The following is an 11,881-nucleotide window of genomic DNA, read 5'->3' as shown; positions in this document are numbered from 1 at the left end:
ATCTGGCAGACAATGCGGATGCTGAAAGAGGACTGTAATCGGCTTCAGCAGGGGCAGCGAGCAGCCATGTACGGTGGCCGTTTCTCCACAATACTTATCTCTGTCTTTGTGCGCTGGTGGAAGGGAAGACAGAAATGGGACCCTGTTGGAATGGGGAAGCCCGTGATTGGAGCTGTATGCAATTCATGAAATGTGGAGAGTTAGCCCTTTGGCACAACTGCATTTGTCCTCACCGCTGTCTCAAGTATCTGTTTTGGATGTAAATGAAAGCCTGGTGGATTTCTACTTTCAGAGGCTAATAGGACCTTCTTGTCCTTGCAGGATGAATCTGTTGCGTTACAATAGTACCCTCTGGAAGATGAAGAATTCTATGGCCTCCCTTTCTCAGCAGCTGAAAGCAAAGCTGGACTTCTTTAAAACAAGCATCCAAATTGACCTGGAAAAGTATAAAGAGCAGATTGAGTTTGGAATTAGTGAGTATAGCATCTGGAAAACGGGTCTTTTCATGACTCTTCTCCTCACAAAAACACCTGCCTCCTTCTCTGTGAACCTGAGAAAGCCAGTCACTCTTCTTTGATTCCTGTAGCTTCTGAGAAGCTGCTGTTTGTCTGGAAAGGGATGGAGCAAGCTGTGGAACTTTGTGGGAGGGTATGTTTCTAAATCTAACTGCTAGTCATAAAGAGGTTTGTTTTTGTTATCTCTCCCCTCCTCCCCCTTTAGCTTCATTGTCCCTGCCTTAAATAGAAGCCCCTTGTATCTGCACTGATGTCAGATTTCACATTGCCTCGGTTTGTGTGGCACAATTTTTGTCCATTATTAGTACTACATGAAGCTCGTTCTGTTGTAAGGCTTAGGGGGAAACGGGAGATCTTGGCGAAGCCCCAGAAACGTCTTGGAATTTCCTTGAATTGAAACGACTCATTTGTCTTTGGCCAAGGCTGCTGTTTGCATCTTGTTGGTTTGTTTAGAATTAAGAATGAGAAAGGAAGAACCAGTGTGAGTGTGAGTGGTAGTGTCTCTAGGTATGGGACTGTTGTGTTGCTTATGTTCTACCCTGCTTTCAGGAAGATGATGTGGAGCAGGTAGTGAAGAGGATGATGGCCCTGCAGACAGACATCGTGGACCTGCAGAGAAGCCCGCTAGGTCGTAAACAAGGAGGAACACTGGAGGATTTGTGAGTTGAACTGCCTTGAGCTTCAGATGCAGGAGTGTTTCTGGCTAAGCTTACTCACTAGAGGACAGTGAAAGGGCTGTTTCTTCCACCCAAATTGTGGGGGACTGGGAGCACTTTAACACTAAAGATGTTTTTTGACTCATCTGTCATTGTTCTGAAATGGCAGACAGGTATAGAAAAGATTTGAGTTCTCAAACTATTTGTTCCATGTTTTGGTTCTTTGGAAATCCTTTTCTTTCCTGCTTTTTTCTTCTAGAGAAGAACATGCCAGAGAGCTGTACCGAAGACTCAGAGAGAAGCCAAGAGGTAAAAGATGCTTTAGCTCGAGGTCAGCTTGCTTTGTGTGTAACTTTGGAGGTGTAGTAACGATCATTGAGAAAACTAGCTGACTTCTAGGCCTGCCCAGACACTAGCAGCACATGGGCTCTCCTGGATTGCCTTTTCTCGAGAGGGAAGTCAGGGAGTCAGTTTCACACTAGGCCAGCCTTCCTTTCTTGGTGCTTTGTGAGCTGTTCTCGAAACTCCTCTGGAGCTCTTCTCAGAGCAGGCTGTTGCCACAAGCAACAACCAACCTTTCTGGGTAGAAAGGATGAAAGACACAACTGTTCCTTTGATCCAGTCCCAACTCTCCTTTTCAAGTTCTTTAAATTTTGAAGAAGGTGGCTAAAATTCAGTGTAATTCATCCCACTCAAACTTGCATATCCTGAACTTTGGCTGTTTCAGGATTAAAGCAGTAGTGGAAATGAGCCGCTAAGAATCTTCTCACTCTGTCCTATAAACCGACCTTTCTGTGTAATATTGGCTCTCATTCCAGATCAGAGGACAGGCGGTGACAGCCAGGAAATAGTACGACTGCTTCTACAGGCAATCCAGACCTTTGAAAAAGAAGTTTGAGTCATTTATGCTCAGCTCAGGTGAGCTTTGCACATTTTATTCAGAGTTGAGAGAAGGTATTTTCTCTTCCAGCAAGAGAAGGTTTAAAACTCATTGCATATGGCTCTTGAGATCTTGCAGTGTTAACAGAAAATCATTAACTTCAGAACTGTTCTCCTACTGCAGTGGCCCATGTGTGATCTGATTAGTTTTTATTTTTTTAATAGTAAAACTGTAGTTTGCAAACAGAAGGCATTGGAATTGTTCCCCAGAGTGGAGAAAGTGATGAATCTGATGAGTGAAGATGAGGAAACAGTTGTTAGGCTTCAGGAGAAACGACAGAAAGAACTGTGGAACTTGCTGAAAATTGCTTGTGTAAGTAAATTAAGAACTCCCCTTTAACCTGAGAATATGGTTTGTAGCACAGGCTACTGAAACAATAGTAAATTGAGTGTATCCTATGGTTCTTTTCTTTCTTTTGAATCAGTATGAAAGCCAAGTTCCGGGTTGTCTCATATTCCCGGCTGCTGAAAACTAGTGGGAACAATTGCACTCTGAATATTCTGTGTTTTCTTCAGAGTAAAGTGCGTGGTCCTGTTACTGGCAGTCCAGAGAGCGTGAACACATCCCGTCTTGGTAGCTCAGGTCAACTGCTGCTGCAAGTCCCTTCTGGAACATTCAATTTATCAGAATCTGTAAGAAAAAGGTGAGGCAAAGTCTGGAGTTCTTCGGCTGCTAATGCCACCACTACAAAGCTAGGCTTCCTGCTTTGTGAAATAATGGCCCACAGGGTTTCTCATATTTTACACTTTGTGTTCAGCTTGCATTGTCAGCAGCCTTAGTTTACTTGGTAGTTAAGACTTCCTGGGGCTTTCAGATCTTCCATATGAAAACTGGGTATCATGTATGGCTTCACTTCCCCCAGCCTCAGTAACAAAAGTGGTTTTTTGGTTTTCTTCCTTTAATCTGAGATGGTTGGGCTCACTTGGAAGTACACTGCCAGCAAGAACTGTTGAAGTATTGTCATGTAAGGTCACAGTAGCTGAGCTGTGTCATTGAGACTGCTGCATGCGTAGTTCCGGCTTGCTTAAATGAACTGGGTTACCACTTGGAATGAAAGACCTTGGTTTGTTTCTTTGCCTGTTGCCCCATCCTTAAGTTTATAGGCTACTCAGCTTTTCCTCTAGCAACAGTGGTTCCACCTAATAAGAACCCAGATCCATCTTGGAATACATTTCCTTTCCCCCATTTAGTAAATCAGGGGCTGCCACCAACTTTTCAAGTTGCAGTATGAATTACAAGCCTATGACCTGACTAACTTCAGTGTTCTGCAGCGTATCTGCCAGAAGTATTTCTTGATGACAGAGGCAGCATCTCTTTAAACTGCCACAGAAATTAATAGTGTAATAATTGCCCCTTTCAGTGAGGAGCTGCTGCTGGAATCTCGGAAACTTTGTAGCCAACTAGAAAATGTGATGCGTGACACAATGAAGGATCAAGAGCAGAGTTTCTTGGTAATGTATTCACTCTTCTGTAAATGGACTAAGGAAGTGCCTGGCTTCGAAGTTCTGAATGTGCAACTTTGCCACCACTAACACAGCTAAATGAAATCTGCATTTTACTCATGGCCAAGGGGGAGAGTAGGAGATGCACAGAGATAGGAAGCACCGGTTCCCTCATAATCTGCCGCCTGACTTACTCTGCTTGCCAAAACTGGGAGCCACATGCTGGGAACTTGCTGCTCTAAACAGTAAAGGATGGGGCAAAGCACTTGGCTGTTGTACAAAACTACTGCAAAACTGCACACAAATTTGGGATGAGCGGGTGTCAGGGATCCTTAATTTAACAATGCAGAATATTGAAGAGAGAGTAAAATACTGGAGAGTGCAAATAGGTTGTTTCCTTAACAGCAGTCACGTGGCTCATCATGAAATTGACCAACTTGTTCCCAGTAAATTTTTTATAACTCTTAGCACACTTTACCTTTATTTTAGAAAAAGCTCAACTGTAGCCTGGTGTTGAATTTCATTTATTCTTTCGGCTCTAGACTGGAGCTGGCTGCAGCTTCAGGTAGAAGAAACAAACAATCCAGAACAAACCCAGATGTAGAATCACTCTGGTTGCCTCTGAAGCCATGCTGCTTTGGGAAGCCAACTGTGAAAAGCTGCTGCCTCTGAGAAGGGAATATCAACTGCCTTCTACTGTCACCAGCTGCTTATGTGAATCATATGGCTTAGCTTTTAGTATCCACTTCTCAGACACTTTTTCACAAAGATACACTAGGGAATGCCTGTTCTAACTGCTTGGAGAATGTTCTTAATTGTGCCTTAAGACAGCAGATCTCTGTCCTGATACGTCTTCCCTTGGGCATCGCCTGTGGCTGTTTTGCTGCATTTTGGGCTTTCTAATGAACAATGGACAAGGTATACCCAGTCACTGGTAGATGTCACCTTCCTAATGAACTGTGAACTTAATTGCTTAACTTTGCTGATTTGCACTTTTTTTCTTTAAGTGTAATGGTTGTACTTACCTAATACTTGTTTCCTGTCTGGGAACAAAATTATCTAAAACATGTAAACTTTTGGTTTGCTCTTGTTGATGCGCTCAATAACACTATAATGGAAAAAGCTGCTTTCACTGTGCAGGTCTCTAAAACATGAGAGGTGTAAGAATGTTAGCCTAGAAACCAAAGAAGGAAATCTTCAGTGTACAGGTATCGTGTAACAAAGCATTTGCAGATTATCTATTAACCATGCTTAAAGTTGCATGAAAAGATGAAAAAAAGACCAAAAACCCCAGCTGGATGGAACCTTGGTGAGAGTCAACACACACCAACCTTGTGTTCTGACTGTGACCAATTTATTTCATTCTGTTCTAACCCCAAATTTCCACTACAACACAGAGACCTCCTTTTATAAAAGGCTGTGAAGTATAGGACATGCAAAATGCAATACAATAATGGGGAGAGGTTGGATTTTCTTTTGGTTTTTTTGGAACAGATTTAAAATACAGGAAACTGAAATGTGGCACAAACATCACAACTTCCATGCATGCCTTCAAGTGTCTTCCTTTGTTGTGCTGGCACACTCTGGACTTCAGCATTGGGTTAAAGTCATTCTTGGGCAGAGTAGAAAGTTCACACTTCTTCAAATTTCCGAGTAATATTAAGGCTGAAATGCACCGGGTACACTTTTCCTTCATCTTCCAGAGCACCACCAGTTGTTTTACTTAAAGCTGTGTTAGGCTTCCAGCTCAAATCCCAGCTCAATTTTGTGACCTCCAGCACTGAAATTCTTGCCATCAATCAAGCCTGAGAGGGTCAGCTTTACACCTACAAAAGCAAGTCACGAGAACCATCATGCACTGACATCCCAGTACAGTGCTCTTCCTCAGGTCCTTGACCTCACTAATGTGGCTTAGTTGCCACAGGAACTTGCATCCATAGACATCCTTTAGTTCTCTGAGTCTGCGTAGACTTCTAGCTCCTTTGTTCATCTAGTCTGTTCTTAAGATGACAGTGAATTAAACCGTAGTGTAGTACTTAACACCATTTGCTGTTACCAGTGAGAACTGCGTACCAGATCGAAGGGCATGAGTGTAACCAATTCCAGTGAGGCTGGCATTGTTCACTTTAGCCTATAGGAAAAAAAAAATCACAGTATTTATAAACTGTGTAAGTATTCATACAGAAGTATCCCAGTCCCCTGAGAAGGTGGCCTATGCCTTAACACTCTTGAGCTACTTGGAGACCAACCTCTCTTAGAAGCATGTTCCAATCTTTTCCTTTTCTCAGGAGTTTTCAGCTTAAGCAAATGGTGCGAATTCTGCCTTCAGAGAATGCCATGCTGTTTTTCACTGCCTCCTCTATTATGTCTTTATATCTTTTAAAGAGCTACTTACTGCAGTCCCTCAGAGCCTGTCTTGTTCACATCACTCAGGAGTGATTTTCTTTTTTCTTCTAATGAGCAAGAAATACATGAATATGCAATCCCCTTTTTGCATTACTAAGTTTTGAGCTCTTAACAACAGTATTTCTCATTTTCAATTTTGGTTCAGTGGTCCTGGAACTAATTGTTGTTTTGAAACATAAATGCTTGCTACTTCAGTTCTTGGTCTTAAAACACACACGTCAGCTAACTTTCAACGGTTAACTTACTGTTAGGAGAAGGCTGTAAGCTCAGGTAAACTTCCACCATTGTAATTATAATATGGTTTTACATTATGGATTTAAGAATTCAAAGGACACTTTCATTGTCTTTTAAAAGACATTTTTCAGCACAGTAGCATGCTATTCCAAGCACACTAGTCAGACTATTTCACTATGGACAAAATTATATTTAAGATTTCTTTTCCTCCATAAGTTCACAAGTACGATGTGTGAGGTCCCAATTTAAATTTGAACCACAACAGAAGCCACAGTTCGCAATCTACCATCCTTCCTCAGTAACTAGTTCAGGCAACTGCTTCATTACAAATTTTCAGTATTTAGGGGAGCTTGAAATACTCATTTCTGTAACAAAATTCTTACCACAACGGAAGTCTTCTCATCCATTTGGTACTTTCCAGCAATACCAAAACGTGTGTTGTTACTGCCAGCAGTCCATGCAAGATTGACTGATGTCTCAACCTTATTAGTAACCTTCTGATAAACAGACCCACCAAACTCAGTGCCGTCATTCCTGTTTGTAATAGATGCAAGTGTGTCAGGCCTTGCTTTGTTTAGTAACTCTTTAGATTAACCCTTCCCCACAATGATTTGACATTATCTCCTAAAATGAACCAAGAGATCCAATACTTCCCTGAACCCAGGCTCACTACTTCCTAGCTGGAGCTGGCAGACTCCTGCTCCTATTTTTTTTTGCACAAAACATGTTTTGCTTGCAGAACGGAACAAGACTTGCCAGAGACCTACAGTTTAAGGTTCTGACAAAAAAAACCAAACCAAGCAAACCAAAACCAAAACCAACCCACCCAGATAACCTGGTTGCTTGTCTCAAGTAAGCCAGTGTGCAGTAACACATAAAGGAGACTTCAGTTATGAGAATAAGACTGAAAACAATGTTGTTGAGTTATAATCGTTTAAATACACCATCTTCAAAGCGTCTCAGGCCACCTGAATGCCAAGATTAGGGCTACGCAGCGATGACAGCTGGAAACAAACACAATGCCACGCATGCCTTTCTCCTTCATCTTGGGCATTTCTGAGGGAGAAAGTTTCTGTGTGGAGAGTGTGATTGATAACTGGCTAGCTGCAAAAGGTCACGTAGACATGAGAGAGCTTTGCTGAGCACACAGGCACTCTCATGAGAACCAGCAAGGCAGCAAGCTTCGCATGTCCTTGAGCACAGCTGGGATACGATAACAAGACCTTGTAGCTGAAAGATATGAGGGAGAAGCACGGTAAAACAAAAACTTACTCAAACTGTGTAACCACAAAGAAATGTAGAAAGAGGCGTAGCTGACTTTTAGTCTGAGCACCAATCCTGAGCTTAACTTTTGAAATATGCATGAGCTTATTAGTGTTATTATAAAAGCATTGTATGAATTATCAATAAACGAGATTTGCCCATCACTCATATTGAGTGAACATTTCTCCCGCCGCGGATTTCCCACAAGAACAGACTTTCCAGTTCTTAAAATCTTCTTAGTAGGAGGTGTGATGGTGCACTTTGACTAAATTGTGGTCAATTCTGTCTCCTAATAGCTGGCATCTTCAGATTCTACTGGCGGTGTTGGGAATATCTTTTCAAGAGTTGAGAAGGAAAGTGTCTTTTAAGGATTCTGATCTTCCAGTGTGATGCGTAGATACCAGTCAACATGTAGACTGATGACAGGCACAGACAGTATTCTTGGCAATTGCTTAGAAAATAAACAAAACATCAGGCAGTAGAATAATCCTGTCAACAAGGAGGATAACAGTAACTTTTCCAAGGGACAACTGTCAATGTCACTTTCAGTTACATTGCAGGAAAAAATGGTAAAAGAAATGGGTGTGACCCAGAATTCCCACAGCCAAGAGGATATGTGAGTACCAGTTTGGCTGAAATGACTGTTGCTTGTCATTCCCCAGTGACAGTTTGGAGAAGTCATCACAGGCTCTTTTAATTTATGAATACTGATGTGTATAAGTCAGGTGTCGGTATATGTATTTTCACATCCTTTTTTTTGCTTTTTCCATTGTGCAGCAGGTAATCTCAGAACAGCAGTGGCTGTGCTGAAGCAATATAAATAGTAATCTCTGATATTTTCCAATGATGTTTGATTGCCAAGTGATATCCTCAGCAAAGTTGGTCAGACCCTCTCAGTCCTACTCCTTGTAGCTTCTGAGTACTGAGATTGTAGAAGGCCTTACTGAAGCTGACAGAAGTAATTTTCATTGCCTTCAGTGACTTTTCAATTGGGCTGAAAGTGCTGGTTGGTCTCAAAAATACTTTGTGAGCTTTGATCTAATGAGTGGAGACCAGTGGTAAATCAAAATGGAAGGAAGAGCTTTGTGGGCAAAATGCAGTACAGGTTAATTTGCTTTTTCAAATTCTAACTTATTTAAATTTTACATCAGAAGTTGTGGAGGTCTAAATCCCTACTACCACCTTAAGGTATCTCTGCCTCATCATTGCTTAAGACACTGACTGAATGCACATAGTTTAATTTAAAGTTGATTGCATTTAACAACAGAATTTTTTAAAGCCTTTAGTCGTGTAATAATGGTAGATAGCGCTTCATTTAGTCAAGAATGACCCGATACAGTTATCTATCATTTACATTAGCAATGTTGAACCGACAGTAAATTCAATTAATTCTTCAATTTTATGCTCTTAATATTTAAAAACCTGAATCCACTTTAAAATCAATTTGCATTATTTTGAGGATGGGATTCTTAATGTTAAGCTCCTATTAAATCCGCATTTTCTCTACTGTAGGGTTGCTTTGAAGTTTTTTGTCATGTTTTTGTGGAATGTTGGTCTTAAGCAGTTTTTGTGGGTTTGTCTGTGACTTAAGGAGCTCTCTATTGGATACTGATCTATGCAGTTGAAATAGAACACTGGAAAAACATGATTTATAACAAGTGTTCTCATAGCAGACCAGGAGGTTGGGTTGATATTTCTTCTTCTTCCATCAAGGAACACCCGTGGCTGTGGGCTATAATTTATAACAACAGTGCTGCTTTGACCGGTTTTGGTTACTGTGGGCTTGTTTTCAGGAATGATGAGTATGTAGTTATCCCATCTTGAAAGAAATACATAGCACATGTGTTTATTTGGATTAATTAGTATGGTTTTATATCACAGTTGGTAGAAAGCTGGACGAAAAGCCCAAGAGTAAAGGAATAAAGGAGGCAAACCAAACAACTGAGGGTTGTGACTGTGGTTAAAGTCCCTTATGAATTCTGAGTGCTCCAGCAGCGGTTTTCTGTGAGTCACTCTTTGAAGCTGCCTCATCATTTTGTTATATATATTCCAATATATGTCAGTCCTGTCAGACCCTAGAGAGAACACTTGCAGTGAGTAATTTCAGGTCTGAGTGCCACAAGCAGGCTGCTGAGAAAGCTGGCCCAGCCTTTTTTGTTCTTGGTGTTTCTGATGGTTTGAGCTGCAAGTTCACTCAGTTGAGCTGCTCTGTGCTCCAGCTCTGTTTCTTTAGTGATGCTGCAATACTTGCTGCACGGCAACTCAATTGGAAAACAAAGAAATTAATGATACAGACAGAAGATCTGTTCCCAAAGCAGGGTGAAATTCTGGTGGAAGGGCTTCTGCTGCTTGAATTTTAAACACTGTGCTGTGAAACCTCTCACATCATCTGTGGGTTAGTGGTTGTGTCAACTGGGATAGTCCATCCAGGCCCTGTTGATGCAAACGTGCTTTTCACTGGTGCTGCTCCCTATTTTGGAGAATATCTGAAAATAAGGTGTGAGCAAGTACTGAAAATTTCCATTTTTGCTCCTATTTACCCACTTGCCTGCTGTTTTAATTTTGAAGTAGGGTGTCAGATAGAATCTGTCTAATGGCAGTGGTGTAAAAAGCATGCCTTCAGTTCCAAACTGAAACCCCTTGCAGTCAGCAGATGTCCCAGCTCAAGGAAAATGGGTTGCAAGCCCAAAACATTCACTTTCCCTGCCTCATTTCTAATGGTCTTACCAAGGAAATAGCCAGACTTGGATTGTGCTTACTCTTTGCAATGAAGAAGTTGTTAATGCTGCGTTTTCATGCTCCCATCGTCGTTGTACTCCAAATGTCTGTTCTGTGGAATGGGCAGGATTAGGCTGTTTAAGACAAAGCCACTCCACATTTACAGTGCCTGTAAGGTCCATAGTAAGAGCCCTAAATAGAAGTATCATTTCCAAGATGCCTTCTATTTTACAAGCAGCCAAACAGAAAATGAAACCCTGGGTTGAATTGTAGTCTTCCTGAAGGAAGTGTCAAAGCCTAACAAGGGAGCTTGACCCAACTTTGTACTTGTTGTTGAGTGAAATAAACTTTAATTGTTAATGAATCCAAACACTGTTAATGAATCCAATACTACTACTTTACTGAAAAAAGCTGTAATTACTGGACAATCCCCTGATTTTCAGCTGCTGTAAATCACTCTATCTTCACAGAATGGAGAGGGGCACTTCATTTAACAACACTGAAGAATTAAGACAGGGAAATGGCATAAAAATCAGAAGGGATCTTAGAATCAGGGGAAACAGAGTAATGAAAAACATATAAAGTTGGGCGTTGCTTCTGTGAAAAGACAAGTTGTACATCCATGTACATGTAGCTGCATTAAGGAAAAGCGTTAGTATTCAAGCCGAATGATGTCATGGGAAAACCGATTTGTTTTTTTTAAGCATGCAAAACTTCTGTCAGTTGAAAGGGGATAAGAACAGCATATTAATCAATTTGCCTCCTTACCTGTTGTTTTGTGAAGTAGTTAGGATTGCTGGCATTTTCCATCTGGAATTTTATGCCAGTGGCAGATCCCTGACTGTGATGGTAGAAGGGTAAGGACCTCATCCAAATGCATCAACAGGAATAGTGTCTCACTGTGAAACTGCCAAGTATTTCAGACCGGTGCCTAATAATGCAAAACCTTGTTGTAAATATGTGTGAAGTGTAATTTATCTAATGTAATTCTGAGATGTTTAGAGCCAGTCATTTGAAATAGACTCCACTTCTCTGTTAACTTTTGACATTGGAAAGACTGTAATCATGTTGCAGACCATCAGCCCTTGGATTAAAATTTCAACCTACAATGACCTTCAAACTGCTTTGCATTTACCCTTAGAAGAAAAGGGAGGTTGAATAATTTTTGTTACGTTGATTTATCTTAGGAAAATGGGTGTCAAGGTTCTGAATTACAGTAATTATTGTAAGCATGTAAAATATTATCAACTACAAGATAGATCTGATGTGGTGTGGATGGATTAGTGCACATGCAAAGACCAATTTGAGAACATTTCAGTTTTTGCTACGTTTGCGAGGGCTAGTTACATCCACTTAAAATACAGATTGGCTCTAAAATGGCAGTGGTTTGCAGGTCCAAAGTGTTAGGACTTTGGTTAAAGCAAAAGGAACAAAATAATTCTTTTTCTTTTAGCTTGTCATGCAGTTTGTGCTAAGGCTTTCAGTAGTACTTTATTGTGACAGCTCATTTTCCTTTTCATTTGATGCCCTCATATACACCTTGTCACTCTATTAAACTAGAAAGATTTAGTTTCTTAAAGAGCCTTCAATGAAGCTGTTATAAAGCCTTTTCTCAAAACAACAAATATGGAGCCTGAACACATGAGATTACATTGTTTTAGTTTATGTTGCTTTTTTGAGGAAATAAAAACAGGAGAGAGCAAGAGT

The 11,881-nt window shown here is 40.9% G+C and overlaps 1 protein-coding gene and 1 long non-coding RNA gene across 2 annotated transcripts; both read left to right on the top strand.

Moving 5' to 3' along the window:
* The first annotated feature begins 331 nt into the window (after positions 1-331).
* Positions 332-2,076, top strand: LOC136304247 (inhibitor of nuclear factor kappa-B kinase subunit beta-like). Its single transcript, XM_066207854.1, has 5 exons — positions 332-473; positions 587-648; positions 1,065-1,174; positions 1,431-1,480; positions 1,990-2,076. Exons 1-5 carry the CDS (start codon positions 359-361, stop codon positions 2,067-2,069), a joined length of 417 nt encoding a protein of 138 aa, XP_066063951.1. The 5' UTR covers positions 332-358; the 3' UTR covers positions 2,070-2,076.
* Positions 2,077-2,583: 507 nt separating this feature from the next.
* Positions 2,584-5,093, top strand: LOC136304244 (uncharacterized). Its single transcript, XR_010724445.1, has 2 exons — positions 2,584-2,754; positions 3,472-5,093. It is a non-coding gene; the product is annotated as an uncharacterized lncRNA (long non-coding RNA).
* The last annotated feature ends 6,788 nt before the right edge of the window (positions 5,094-11,881 follow it).

Source organism: Chamaea fasciata, unplaced genomic scaffold (assembly GCF_029207755.1).
Source record: "Chamaea fasciata isolate MVZ Bird 193981 ecotype frontalis unplaced genomic scaffold, bChaFas1.0.hap1 SCAF_63, whole genome shotgun sequence".
NCBI lineage: Eukaryota > Metazoa > Chordata > Aves > Passeriformes > Sylviidae > Chamaea > Chamaea fasciata.
Note: the sequence above shows the minus strand (reverse complement) of the source record. Positions and strands in the feature narration are given on the sequence as shown.

Bases quoted from the DNA above. Each gene is read 5' to 3' on its own strand.
- LOC136304247 (XM_066207854.1), top strand. From the start codon at position 359: ATGAAGAATTCTATGGCCTCCCTTTCTCAGCAGCTGAAAGCAAAGCTG. The intron at 649-1,064 runs GTATGTTTCTAA...CCCTGCTTTCAG, and splicing joins CTGTGGAACTTTGTGGGAGG to GAAGATGATGTGGAGCAGGT. The intron at 1,175-1,430 runs GTGAGTTGAACT...TTTTTCTTCTAG, and splicing joins GGAGGAACACTGGAGGATTT to AGAAGAACATGCCAGAGAGC.